Below are 11,601 nucleotides of genomic sequence, written 5' to 3' on the forward strand. Positions count from 1 at the left end.
AGGTCAATGCCTCAGAGTGAGGTCTTACAGGCTGAAGGGAAAGGTTGGTAAACAAGCTGATGCAAGCCTGAGATGGCATTGGATCGAGAAGATGTGCGACCAAGCGAGCATGCATGTCGAGCTTTCACCATGTTGTCAATACTCCCTGGCCTCTTTTTGTATCTCTAAAATGGAGCAAAAATCAATGACACACACACAAGGACAGTAAGTAATATTTACTGAAAGCCATTTAATATCAAAGAAATCAAAAGTACAGTAAATCCAAATAGTAGAGTGCAATGTGCTTCAGAGCTGTCATAGTGAAAAAAAAAAAAAAAGAAAGAACATAATAACCTTCCCACAGATACAAACGGTTCTTCTCCGCAGTGAACAGGTTGAAACAAAAACAAATACACCAAAAAAAGAAAAATCTTATCTTACCACGTAAATGGATCATTCATAATACACTGCTGAGTAATTATATTCGACTCAGAAAGGAGAGAATTGCAAGTCTTAACATCATCCCACATCATTTTGCAAAGAAAGTAGCACACCATTTTCCACACTGCTGAATGAATAAAAAGAAATTGGCCACCTTTTTTGTCTTTCTTTTCTGTCCAAGGCGCAGAACTACTGCGTAACACCCACAAGCAAAGAAGCGCTTTTTCTCTAAAGCAATCATTTGCCCTTCAGGCTTTTTACACCCTGCTTGTTTCTGATTTTGATTTTCCTCCCCCTTAAGCCTTCAAATATCCCTCTTTGATTTTCTTTCTTTCTTCCCCCAACGTGACCACACATACACCAATCTCCTCCCCCTTTAACTATCCCCTTTATGCCATTCCTCATTTTCAGTCCTCCCACTCTGTCTCCCATTCCATCTTCTTCTCCCCACCCTTCTCCTTCCACCTGCCCGTGCAGTTACACCAGGGGTTGTTTGTCTCCGGAGATGGAGGGCAGGGACTCCACACTGGTTTTGTAGATGGGTTTCTTCTGAGAGCGGTCATCACTGTAAGAGAGGGAGAGAAGGAAAGACAGAGGAGCATGATTATCTGTATATCGACCTCTCAGTAGGCACTCGAAAACTATAAGTGAGGAAATTATGGACTAGACGAGAGCAATGGACCCACTCCTGACTGATGATATGAAAGTGCATTTTTCTCTATTTTTCTCTCCACCTCTCTTTTTATGCACTCATTCTCATATACATCATAGCAGCACATGCGCAGCCACATGTGCGAGGATTAAACTGCTTTCGTTGTCACAAAGAAGCCAGCTGTTATGGAGAATCTGCCTTTGACTTTTTTTTTCACCCCCAGCCCATATGGAAAAGAACTTAATAAGCCAAGCTGCACGGGGTCATGGTTCACATTAACACACTGTCAGCAACACATTTAATGGGACTTGCACTAATGCTCTTATCATTACTGTGGCCTTTTTAAAAAACTAAATATACCATCATAGAATTAAACCTGGTGCCATTAGCCTTAGCGTTTCATGCAGAAGTCATGAAGTCAAAATGAAGTCAAAATGCAGGGTCACGAGGGAGAGAGGGGAGCATGGAAGAGATCAGGAAAGGGGGTCGAGAAGGCCAGACCTGCTGAGACATCCATAAATATTCAGTTTAAATAATGCATTTTTTTTTTTAAAACACATAAAAGCACACAAGCACCAGTCTGCACACATGTGAAAAATCAACACGATGACACACACACACACACAAGGTGAAGTTTACACCAACGTGCACGCCTAAATTCCCTCACTGTAGCTGAAATGGCCTTGGTTCCATCACATGAGACAGAATGAAATATTGCAGCAATAACCATATCCGTAATATAAAGTCAAACTGCAGGAGGAGAGACTGCGGCTGATTTAAAGGAAATAGGAAGGTGAGTGTGGGTAAAGCACCGTGAAGGAATCAAACAATCACACAGGCGCATACAGATCCAGAGGCAGGTTATGCATCAGATTTTGTATATGATTCAATATGAAAATCACACATAGGGAGAAAATTGATGTCTTTTTTTTTTTTTTTTTTTTTTACAGAATAGTTGCAGACACAACGCTCAAACAGTGGTTTCTTACATGGGTCCCTTGCTGGTCTTGGCCTGCTTGGCCCTGCGGCACAGGAACACACTCATGGAGAGGATGAGCACCAGGAGAGACACAGCTGCCGCCGAGGTCATCAACACGAGCTGGCCATTACTGGACGCATACCAGGGGGCATCCTCTGAGGGACAGATCAATCGGATATGAAGGGAAACATGCATCACACGGACTCAGAAATCAGCGAGAAACTATGTGCTCTCAGCCTGCAGGCAAAGCTTCTAAAGACAACATCCTGTTTGTGTTTGTGCAAGAAAAGAGTCTGTCAGGAGCTCAGACGGGCCTTCTGCTGGAAACAGCATGGATCTTCAATTCTCGAAACTGACTGGTTATCCCATTTGTGTGCATACATTTCTAAAATAGTCTTAAAGTAGTAGGTAAACCCCTTAGAATGAGGTTTTGCAGACTTCCAGGCGATAAAAAAACACCTGCTTTGTCTGCTCATATATCAGGTAGTTTCACATGAGGAGTCACACACGTTCATATAAGGAAAGTTTGCCAAAGATGAGTGCCATAATTGTAGTGCAAACTACAAGGCAACGGCGGTGACATGCAACACTTGCTCACCATACCTTCAAGGATGAACAAACATTATCCCAGCATCTAGAAATTATTAGCTTTTTAATTAGTACATGTGCTCTGGAGGAAATCCTGCAGACATTGTGGAGCGCAGTGACCAATGAGTCAATTGCAGCAGTAATAAGATAGCTCTACCATAATAAATAACATGCATTGGCTTAATTGCATTTTTAGAGGTTGCGTAATTTCAATGATTGAAATCACAAAGCTTTACAGTATGAATCGGCAGTGCTTGAGAGGATGGTGTTTAAAAACGGCGGTGCATTAACACGGCGCAGTCATCTCACAGGTCACTGATAAAGATGATGAAGACAGATGAAGTGCTGTAAATTGGATTAGCTTTAATGTTGTAATGAAATTAGCTCTCCACTTGAAGACAATCCTCACATTTCAGGAGGAATAAGAGTGATTGTCAGTCATACAGACTGACTGTCACTGTGTAAACATCTATCTACAAAAGCAACAACAACACAAACAGACTTTTAATTGATGACTATCTGCAGCCTATCAGCTCTTATTATCAGTTTTATCATCACGTAGTATATTGTGCTTTATACATTTTGGTGCATGAAAGTCTCTTGGGTAACTTTAAATCTTAAAAGGCTCCACAATATCATTAGTGGATATAAAATCAAATGAAAAAGCCCACTAACCAATCATCAGCTTGCAAATGTCAGTCTGTAATAGCTTAAAGGTATTTCTTACTTCTTGAAAAGCGGTCTCCCTATGCTCTTAAGTGCACTTATGTGTGACTTGATATTTCAATCGGAAGAGAAAAATATCGAAGGTCACTTCAAAGCATTGATTCTTTTATATCTAATAATTATCCTCTTACCCTTTAAAGTTTTGTCATTGCCATTTATTCCTGCTGTTTAAAAAGTATCATGTCCTCTGGGATCGTCTTACTTTCTTCTCTTTTTCATTTGACATTTCACACTTAAATTCATTTTTGTGTGAGGTGTTTTCATAAATGTCGTCCCCCTCCTCTTTATTATTACAGCATCACAATCTTGTCCCTGCCATTTGTTTTGTAATTTTTTGTTTCCAAAGAAATGAAACCTCAACCTCAACCCTCACTTCCTTCTTCTTTAGAAAGTCAGGGGATTAAATGTCACGACGACGGACGATAACTTCTGCAAATGTTCATGGTGATGTAAATGTGCCTTAACACCTGACCTTTCTGGTCACCACATTTGAGTGGCTGAAGAGGAAGTATAACAAAGAAGTTGTTGTTGTTGTTTTGCTTAGGAGATATTTACAGCGGCATGTCCAAACAGTTACAGAGGAAGCCCAAATCCTTTTTTTGAAAGGATGAAGAAAAAAAACAACTAGCCTTCACTCAGTCTAGACATATTCAACAACGGCGGCTCTACAGTTTCCTCTTACCAGGCAGCACTGTAATGCTGATGGTACGTTTCTTGCTGAGTGACTCCACAGAGGGATGCTCGGCCATGCAGGTGTACCGACCTCCATCCATCGCGTTCACCTTCTTCAACGTCAGCTTAGAGGAGGGAAGGATCCAGTCGTCGCCCTGGGAGAGGAAGATGAAGACAAACATACTTTGTTACTTCAAATCAGGTTTAAAAGAATCTTAAATATGTGACCACACTAGTTTGATGTATATTATGATATTGTTTTAAATGCTGGTACATGTTCTTATGATTCTCTTCTATATGTAAGTTTACAGTATTGCTATTAGTATTTGAATATATTTAACAAGTCTTTGGTATGCCAATTAATTTTCTTTTCCCCTGTCCATCAATAAACAAATAAATACAGGCGAGCGTAGATTAACAGAGCACAAGGAAGGAAGTAGGAAAAATATTTTATTGTCCAGACTGTTTGCAGCCCTAAGAGTATTGACAAACTCCTACAAATTAAAATAGTGCTGAGCTGAGACTACAGGAGAGACAGAGAATAAATGAGGCTGGTAGAAGAAGGAGAGAGACAGAGAGAGGAACGCAGAGACAGTCAGGCACAATAAGTGTAAAGGATAGAAATAGAAAGAAATTGGGCAGAAAGTGTTATTTTGGAAGGAGGAAAGAGGGACAAATTAGAACTAAATTGAACGAAACAGAGATGAAAAAGAGAGGGGCAATGACAGTGAGACGCAGACGGACAGACAGAGAAAATCCTGCTAGTTTTCTGTCCTCAGAAAACACTCCCTAAAGTCCCAAATGAAGTGTATTTACCTGAGTAGTAATCCCAAATGAATGAACACACATCGGCACAAGTCAATAACCCAGAGAACACCATCATCCGCAAAGAATGACGCCGCGACAACACGCTGTTAACACAACACGTAATGAGATGGCAAGGGAGTGGGATGAATTGTTGACACAAAAATAGCAGCGCTATTACGAGATAGAGCGCGACATGGGAGGAAACAAATAATAGGCCAAACGCAAGGATTGGAAAACAAAACCAACGTGAAGAACAGGGTAACAAAAAAAAAAAAAAGACATTACACCATGCAAATGATTTGGCTCCTGGGAGCTTCAGCTCCTGCCAAGAAAGTCCATTTCAATTTGAATGGATCTGAATTAAGAGGATTTCCCATAAAGGCCAGGTCTGGCCAAAGCAGCATTTTGTATGCAAATCCACTGGCATCCAATGCAGTGGCCCGATTCTGCCTCTGTCCTGCTGTCATTACCCAGGGGCCAATGTGCCTAAGGCTGCTGTCTGTCAAAGTGGGACGTTCTGATGCCACTTTCTGCCCCATATCTATTCCTGTCATACCTACAGTGGGCTTACGCTTACATGTAGACAATCATTCCATCCAATCTCATCATTTCCTCAAAATGTCTCATTCCGCTTTTTCAATCGGTTTGTGGCTTATGTAAATGCAGCACAAATAGATCGACAGCTGAACCTCCAGCGCAAAATGATCCCGTCTCCGTACAGCAATGGCTCTGTCACTCAGTCTGGCTTTAATTTGATTCTTCATTGGAGGTCTATATTTGACAAATTATGACAAAAACCTATAAGCCCTACATGATCACGAGTAGGACAAACAATATTAGCAGTATAAAATGTCCACTGGATTGGATTTGGTTTTGTAAGCCAATTTAAAACCTGGATTAGTAGTGACCCTTTAGCGAGCACATTAACCCTGAGCCCACTTATCTGGAGGAATAACAAAAGAGGAAACTAAGCAATTATGTCTGCCTCTCCCCAAGATATCTTCATAGTTGCATGCCGTAGCTTCATTACACCTATTTTTTGATGGTGGCAGTACACCATGAGAGTGTAATACCATTCTCCCACCACAAGGGCACAGTATATCTCCGTACTCATCACCGTCTTCCTCTTCTTCATGCCTTTTGGCACAATGGCGTTTTACATAGAGTCGTCTTAATTTCCCTCAGGCGAGGCCTCCTCAGCTCAGCGAAGAGCCAAGTTGAATAATTCAATACTGGTTAACCAAACACTAAGAAAATCATTAGAAATCTATCCGCATAATTGTTTTCAGGTTGACTGGCTCTTGTCTAGACCTCATTAAACTATTAATCCTTTGTAAGTGGGCGAGCTGCAATCCCCAAGCGAGCGGAGGGCCTAAGCCAACCGGTCACTTAAATACAGAGCGCTTGTTCTGGAAAAAAAAAAAAAAGGGATGAAAGACGACAAGCTGAGGGGAAACAAGTGGCTTGAGAAAGTCAGGGGATAAAGTAGAGAAAATTAAATAAAGAATGCTTGAGCAATGACGCAAAAGACAGACCTGCAGAGGACGGAAGAAGACTTAGGAGAAAAAAAAAACAAGGAGGCCACATTAAAAGGAGCAGGGGAGGATGACAAGTTCCCAAACACATAATGAGGACACTGCCACTGCGTGCACGTTCCCGAAGCTTTCTCACGTCTTTATTCCAGAAGTAGTTAGGCTCCTCAGACGAGCTGGCAGAGCACTGCACCACCACTTCATCCCCGAGTCGCACCTTCAGCTCCTCTGGCATCCCGAGGTAGCTGCTGTAGCCTAGCCTCGACAGTGACAGCTCCCCCATATCTGAAATTAAAAAAAAAAAAAAAAAAAAAGAACATCAGTAATAATAAGGCATGATGGAGCATTAATGAAGATGGAAATTAATGTTCACTGATGCTACCTCTTGAAGAGTTCTGGGACGTGACTGAACATATGTTTGCAGCGGTAGCAGCTGGTAAACATCCAGATCTTTAAGTATATTTGAGTGTATAGGGCTGGGGTATAATGCCTCCCAGTGGTATAGACTGTACCGAGCGATCAATAATAATGATAATAGGCTTCATCTTATTGGAGTCTTTAGAGAGGCAGTGTTGTGAATAATGGCTCATTTTCTCTTCCATCTCAATAGATGGCCCACGTCCATCCAGCCAACTCCTCCTGGCTCCTCTCTCTCTCCCGCTCCGTCTCCTTCAGTCCTTTAGTCCATTCTAATCTCTGCCACTTATTGATCCCCCCCCCATGAGGCTGAGGAGCCTATCAAACAGCATCGCGGGTCGATTTGATGGCCACTGAGAAGATAGAGGACACTGATAATCTGACTTGCTACGCCACGGATGCTGTTTCATTCAACTGTGTATCCTACAATGATCGTTCCAAACTCGAGATAAACCAGAAGAAAGCGTCTTTGGTCAGTCGGAGTGCAGAAAAAAAAAAAAGGAAAAAAGACAAAGAAACAACTCTAGCCAAGCTATCACGCCCATCAGAGTCTGGCACTGCATGTGTACTCTTTGCACTTGTTTTGTTGTACAGCTGCCCTGTCCAGATATATCGTGTGGTATTAACTATTCATATGTTTTTCTCTCCCTCACTGTGAACAAAGCTATGTCCACACAGTGTCTGAAAGATTGTCTTTACCTCCCGCTGGTTGGGAACATGAGGAAAATTGCAAAGAGTTACGGTATCTCTGCTCTACATTAATACCTCCTCATCCATTGATTCCCAAACTGTGGGCTGCGGCCCCTTTGTGGACTGTGTGATACCATGCAGGTGGGGCAATAGATGTTTTTTTTTTAATCAAAATTTAAACTGAACTAAAATCTGAATTTTTGCACATCTATTTTGCTGCTTTACAAATTGAAATAAGAACATAAATTGATCACATTGCCATGCCCACTTTCACAGAAAAATTAATAGTGGGTAATAAAACACAATATGTTGGGAAATACTTAATCTTTGTCTGAAGTGCTGGTGACTCATTTTAATAGAGGTTTGGATAGGGGCTGAGTATATGTGTAAGATTTCAAAGTAGGTCAGACATTCCTAAATTTGGTAATGGCTGACTTAGTTCATACTAATGTACCCTTGCTTTCATTCTTTATTCTTTGTGCGTCACCTCACACTAACTTCCTCATTGGACAGGGAAGTAGAGGATTTAAAAGCTGTATGCGAATTCCGTGTTAAACTAGCCTTTTTTTTTTTTCAGATTCCAGCAAAACTCTCTTTGACTTCTGCACGGCGTGAGCGGCATGAAAAATCTAAGATTTATTTTATTTGTCAGAGAAAGGGAAACGGTGTCACAGATCCATTGTTCCTCAACCTTTCAAGCAGACAGCACTGACACAGCTCCAACCCCCCAAAAAAAAATCAACCCAGAAACTCACAATGCACTTTGAAGTCCAGCGGCAGGGAGGATTTGTCTTCCACAGTCACATTTTCAGCGTCAGACACACAGCGGTAGGGCCCCTCGTAGTACCTTCCTGCGTATGGGATGGACAGGAAGAGACTGTCTGCCGTCTCCTCCACTTGCATCGAATGGAAGCACCAAGATCGCTGGGAAACTGGACGCCAGCTCTGAATATACTGGTCGGAAGAGAAACGGAGGGGAGAGAAAGAATCAAAAGAGAGAAAGCAATAAAGAATGAAGAAAAAAAAAACCCGCTTTGACGAGTATTCTGGTGAACTGCATTTGATGTTAGTTTCCATTGTGTTGAGCAACACAGCAGAGAGCTATGGTGTGATATTTACATAGAGCAGTTAACAGCACTATGTAAATATTAGTTCATGCTGCAAATGTTAGGACAAGAAATAAAGGGAAAATTATTTCCGTATTAAGAGTATAAGCCTTTTAATAAAAGAGTAGAAATGTAGGCTACATGATAAATAAAATGTTTTCCAACTGCTACAAGAGTCATTAGAATCTCTAAGAAATATTTAACGTTCATTTTTGCAAAAACTTTAACAATACCATGTCTTACACTTTGACCATTCTTGCCTTTCTTAAAAACACCGAGGAAGCACAAATAATGATGTCAGGACATCCTGAACTCCTAAAGTGCACCCTGTCTTCTCACCACATCCTTGTTTTGCCCACCCACCCGTTTGCTCCCCTGTTGGCTCACCTTGGAGAAAACCTCAAAGTGGACCTGGCTGATGTTCAGTTCAGAGTCTGAGTACTGACACTCCAGTGTGATCCTCTCTCCCTCCAGGACCGGCTCGGTCGGCCCTTTAATGAGCAAAGTGGCTGCATGTGGACAGAGATTAGAGATGCAGGTTATTGATCACAGCATGAATAGGCAGCGGAAGCCCAGGAGTAAAAAAGCGTGATGACCTGAACTGAGGGGATCGAGCTGCTGTTCTGGGCAACACATTCAAAACAACCTCTCCCTCTTCCTGACATTTGTTTCAAATGTTTCTGGAAAACGGCCAATCTATCTTGCAGTGACCACATGACCAGCAACAGGTTCTTCTACTTTTCAGACAGAATGATAACAGAGGCAATTTGGCTTTCACTTCAGGCAAAAAATATTGGCACGCACCAACATCTAAGGTTGGGTTTTATTCCACAGTCAAAAGGGATTCGTGTGGACATGTGTCTTCATACAGTATGTATAAATACAATTATTTAATTGTTCTTGGCAGTCCCTTGATAGTTCTCTCATCATTTCCTTGTTTGGTCTGAGTCTCAGGGGGAACTCCATTAGTGTGACAGAAGAGAAACTGAAGCCTTTTCTCTAGAGGACAGAAAAACTCAAAACAAACAAACAGGAAAGCAGACAGATAGGCAGGCACACACAGAAAAACACACTCAAAACGCAGGGACTGTCTCAGCATGAATATGTTTGTGAAGGGGAAAACAGGAGAACCACTCTTGAATATTAAACCAATAGCTCATAACTGAGGCGCATTAAAATTAAATGTTTTGGAGCGACTGTATAATAGCCCATTGGAGGGAAAAAAAAAACATATTTACCATAGCTGCCATGAATCAGGGCGACCACTGCGAAAACAAGAAAGACGTTCATGACTGAGAAGGCTCTTCAATATAAGAATTAAATGCTGCGTAGTTCCGCGAAGTTTCTATCTGAAATGAAAGTTTGCTCACTATTTATCTGAAACGACATGTGGGCGTGGCTTCACCCTTGTGTTCTCAGGAAGTGCGCACAATATGGTTTGAAAATGCGAAAGCAAAACGACACTGTCCATCAAAATCTACATTATGTAGTCGAAAATGAATTGCTCAACAAGCCGTATTACATGTCAACAGTCTTGTGACTCTCTTTTGCTAATGAGTATATCAAGTATGCAATGCTATTTATCAAATGCAATTGAAAGAACTGTGCTGCCCCGGTTATCAAATGTTTAGTGCGTCATTTGTCTCCGAGGAGAAGCGAGCCTGTCACGTTTACAGTGTGTCTGTTGTTGAAGTCAGTTACCGTAGGTGTTTCCAAGGAAGCTAAGTTCAACAATAGGTTTTGAACAAAAAAAAAAAAATGTGTCGACATGTCACCGCAGAGCGTCGAACTAGTCAATGTGATATGTAAGACAGAGCAAGCAAACATTTCGCGCTTCACTTGCTGTGACCTTTAACTCATTTGCTCACCGAGGCTGAAATCGAGACGCGTCTGAAGAAATTGAGTCAGGCAAAGAAGCTCGGAAATCATTTGCTGCACGCCAGTTTAGCTGACAGAGTCTCCTTTATATTCACTGGGGCAAAAAAACTCAAAAAATATTCGTTTATCACTTTCACTCGGTTGTCCTCTTGCTGCTTTTAAGCCCAGTCTATTATTATTGTAAAAGTTCAAATATACATATTCATATATACAGAGCACATAGTTCTGTATATATATATTTATTTCTCGTTTACTGCACATAGTTCTGTTTACATCTGGTCACTACTGCACATAGTTCTGGTTACATCTGTTTACATCTGTTAGTCCGATCACTGTCCACTTATATCTACTCTTTTATATTTTGTATTTTTAAGTTTAAGTTAAGCTTTAAGTTGTATTTAAATTGACACATGTTTAGGTTAAAATGTTTCGTTACTTGCACTGTTGTTAATTTACTGCTCTGTGTGCCTTTGAATTGCCTCCCAGGGACAAATAAAGTTTTTTGAATTTGAATTTGAATTTGAAAATTTGAATTTGAATTTGAAAATACTGATAACCCAAAGACCTATTTTCTTTTTTTGTAAGAAGTGGCTTTTTTTTAAAATTCACAATACATTTTTTTTTTTTTAGACAGAATGGTTTCTCGCTCCTTTTCTGCCTAAACCTCCTCTCATGACATTTTGAGTATGTTTTGATTTAGCTGATTTCGACTAAATGTCAAGGGGGTTTTTATTACAGTAATACCCAGAGACATGTGGCTTTTGGTTGTTGTTGAATTGTTTTTTGTTTTTTTTAAGTTTTTTATTTCTACATCATATCCATCACATACATGCATACTTCATTCACATCATCATACATCTCATATTTATTTTATTTTATTGGATTTTGCATTTGTTAATGGTGAAGAATGGGGTTAGGACTTGACAAGCCTAGGCTTCTTCCTATCCTCTTTCGAACGAGTCAAATGTGTATTATATTGAAATTGACTTTTTATTTTTTTATTTATACAGATTTTTATTTTTTTCCATTTGTTTATTCATTTTCATCTATTTTTTAATCGTTCGAAAAACAAAAAAAAAAGAAGAAATAAATAAATATTCTCGTAGTCCCCCGCTGTTGTATTCTCACATGATA

General features: G+C 40.5%; 1 protein-coding gene across 1 annotated transcript; it reads right to left on the bottom strand.

Annotated features, from left to right (window-relative positions):
* Positions 1 to 209: 209 nt before the first annotated feature.
* Positions 210 to 9,986, bottom strand: si:ch211-79k12.1 (uncharacterized protein LOC568891 homolog). The gene is made up of 7 exons (XM_020654911.3): positions 9,828 to 9,986; positions 8,977 to 9,098; positions 8,239 to 8,437; positions 6,516 to 6,661; positions 4,048 to 4,192; positions 2,062 to 2,206; positions 210 to 985 (listed from the first exon to the last, which is right to left on the bottom strand). Exons 1-7 carry the CDS (start codon positions 9,877 to 9,879, stop codon positions 898 to 900), a joined length of 897 nt encoding a protein of 298 aa, XP_020510567.1. The 5' UTR covers positions 9,880 to 9,986; the 3' UTR covers positions 210 to 897.
* Positions 9,987 to 11,601: the final 1,615 nt, after the last annotated feature.

The sequence above is a fragment of the Labrus bergylta genome, chromosome 8, assembly GCF_963930695.1.
Source record: "Labrus bergylta chromosome 8, fLabBer1.1, whole genome shotgun sequence".
Classification (NCBI taxonomy): domain Eukaryota; kingdom Metazoa; phylum Chordata; class Actinopteri; order Labriformes; family Labridae; genus Labrus; species Labrus bergylta.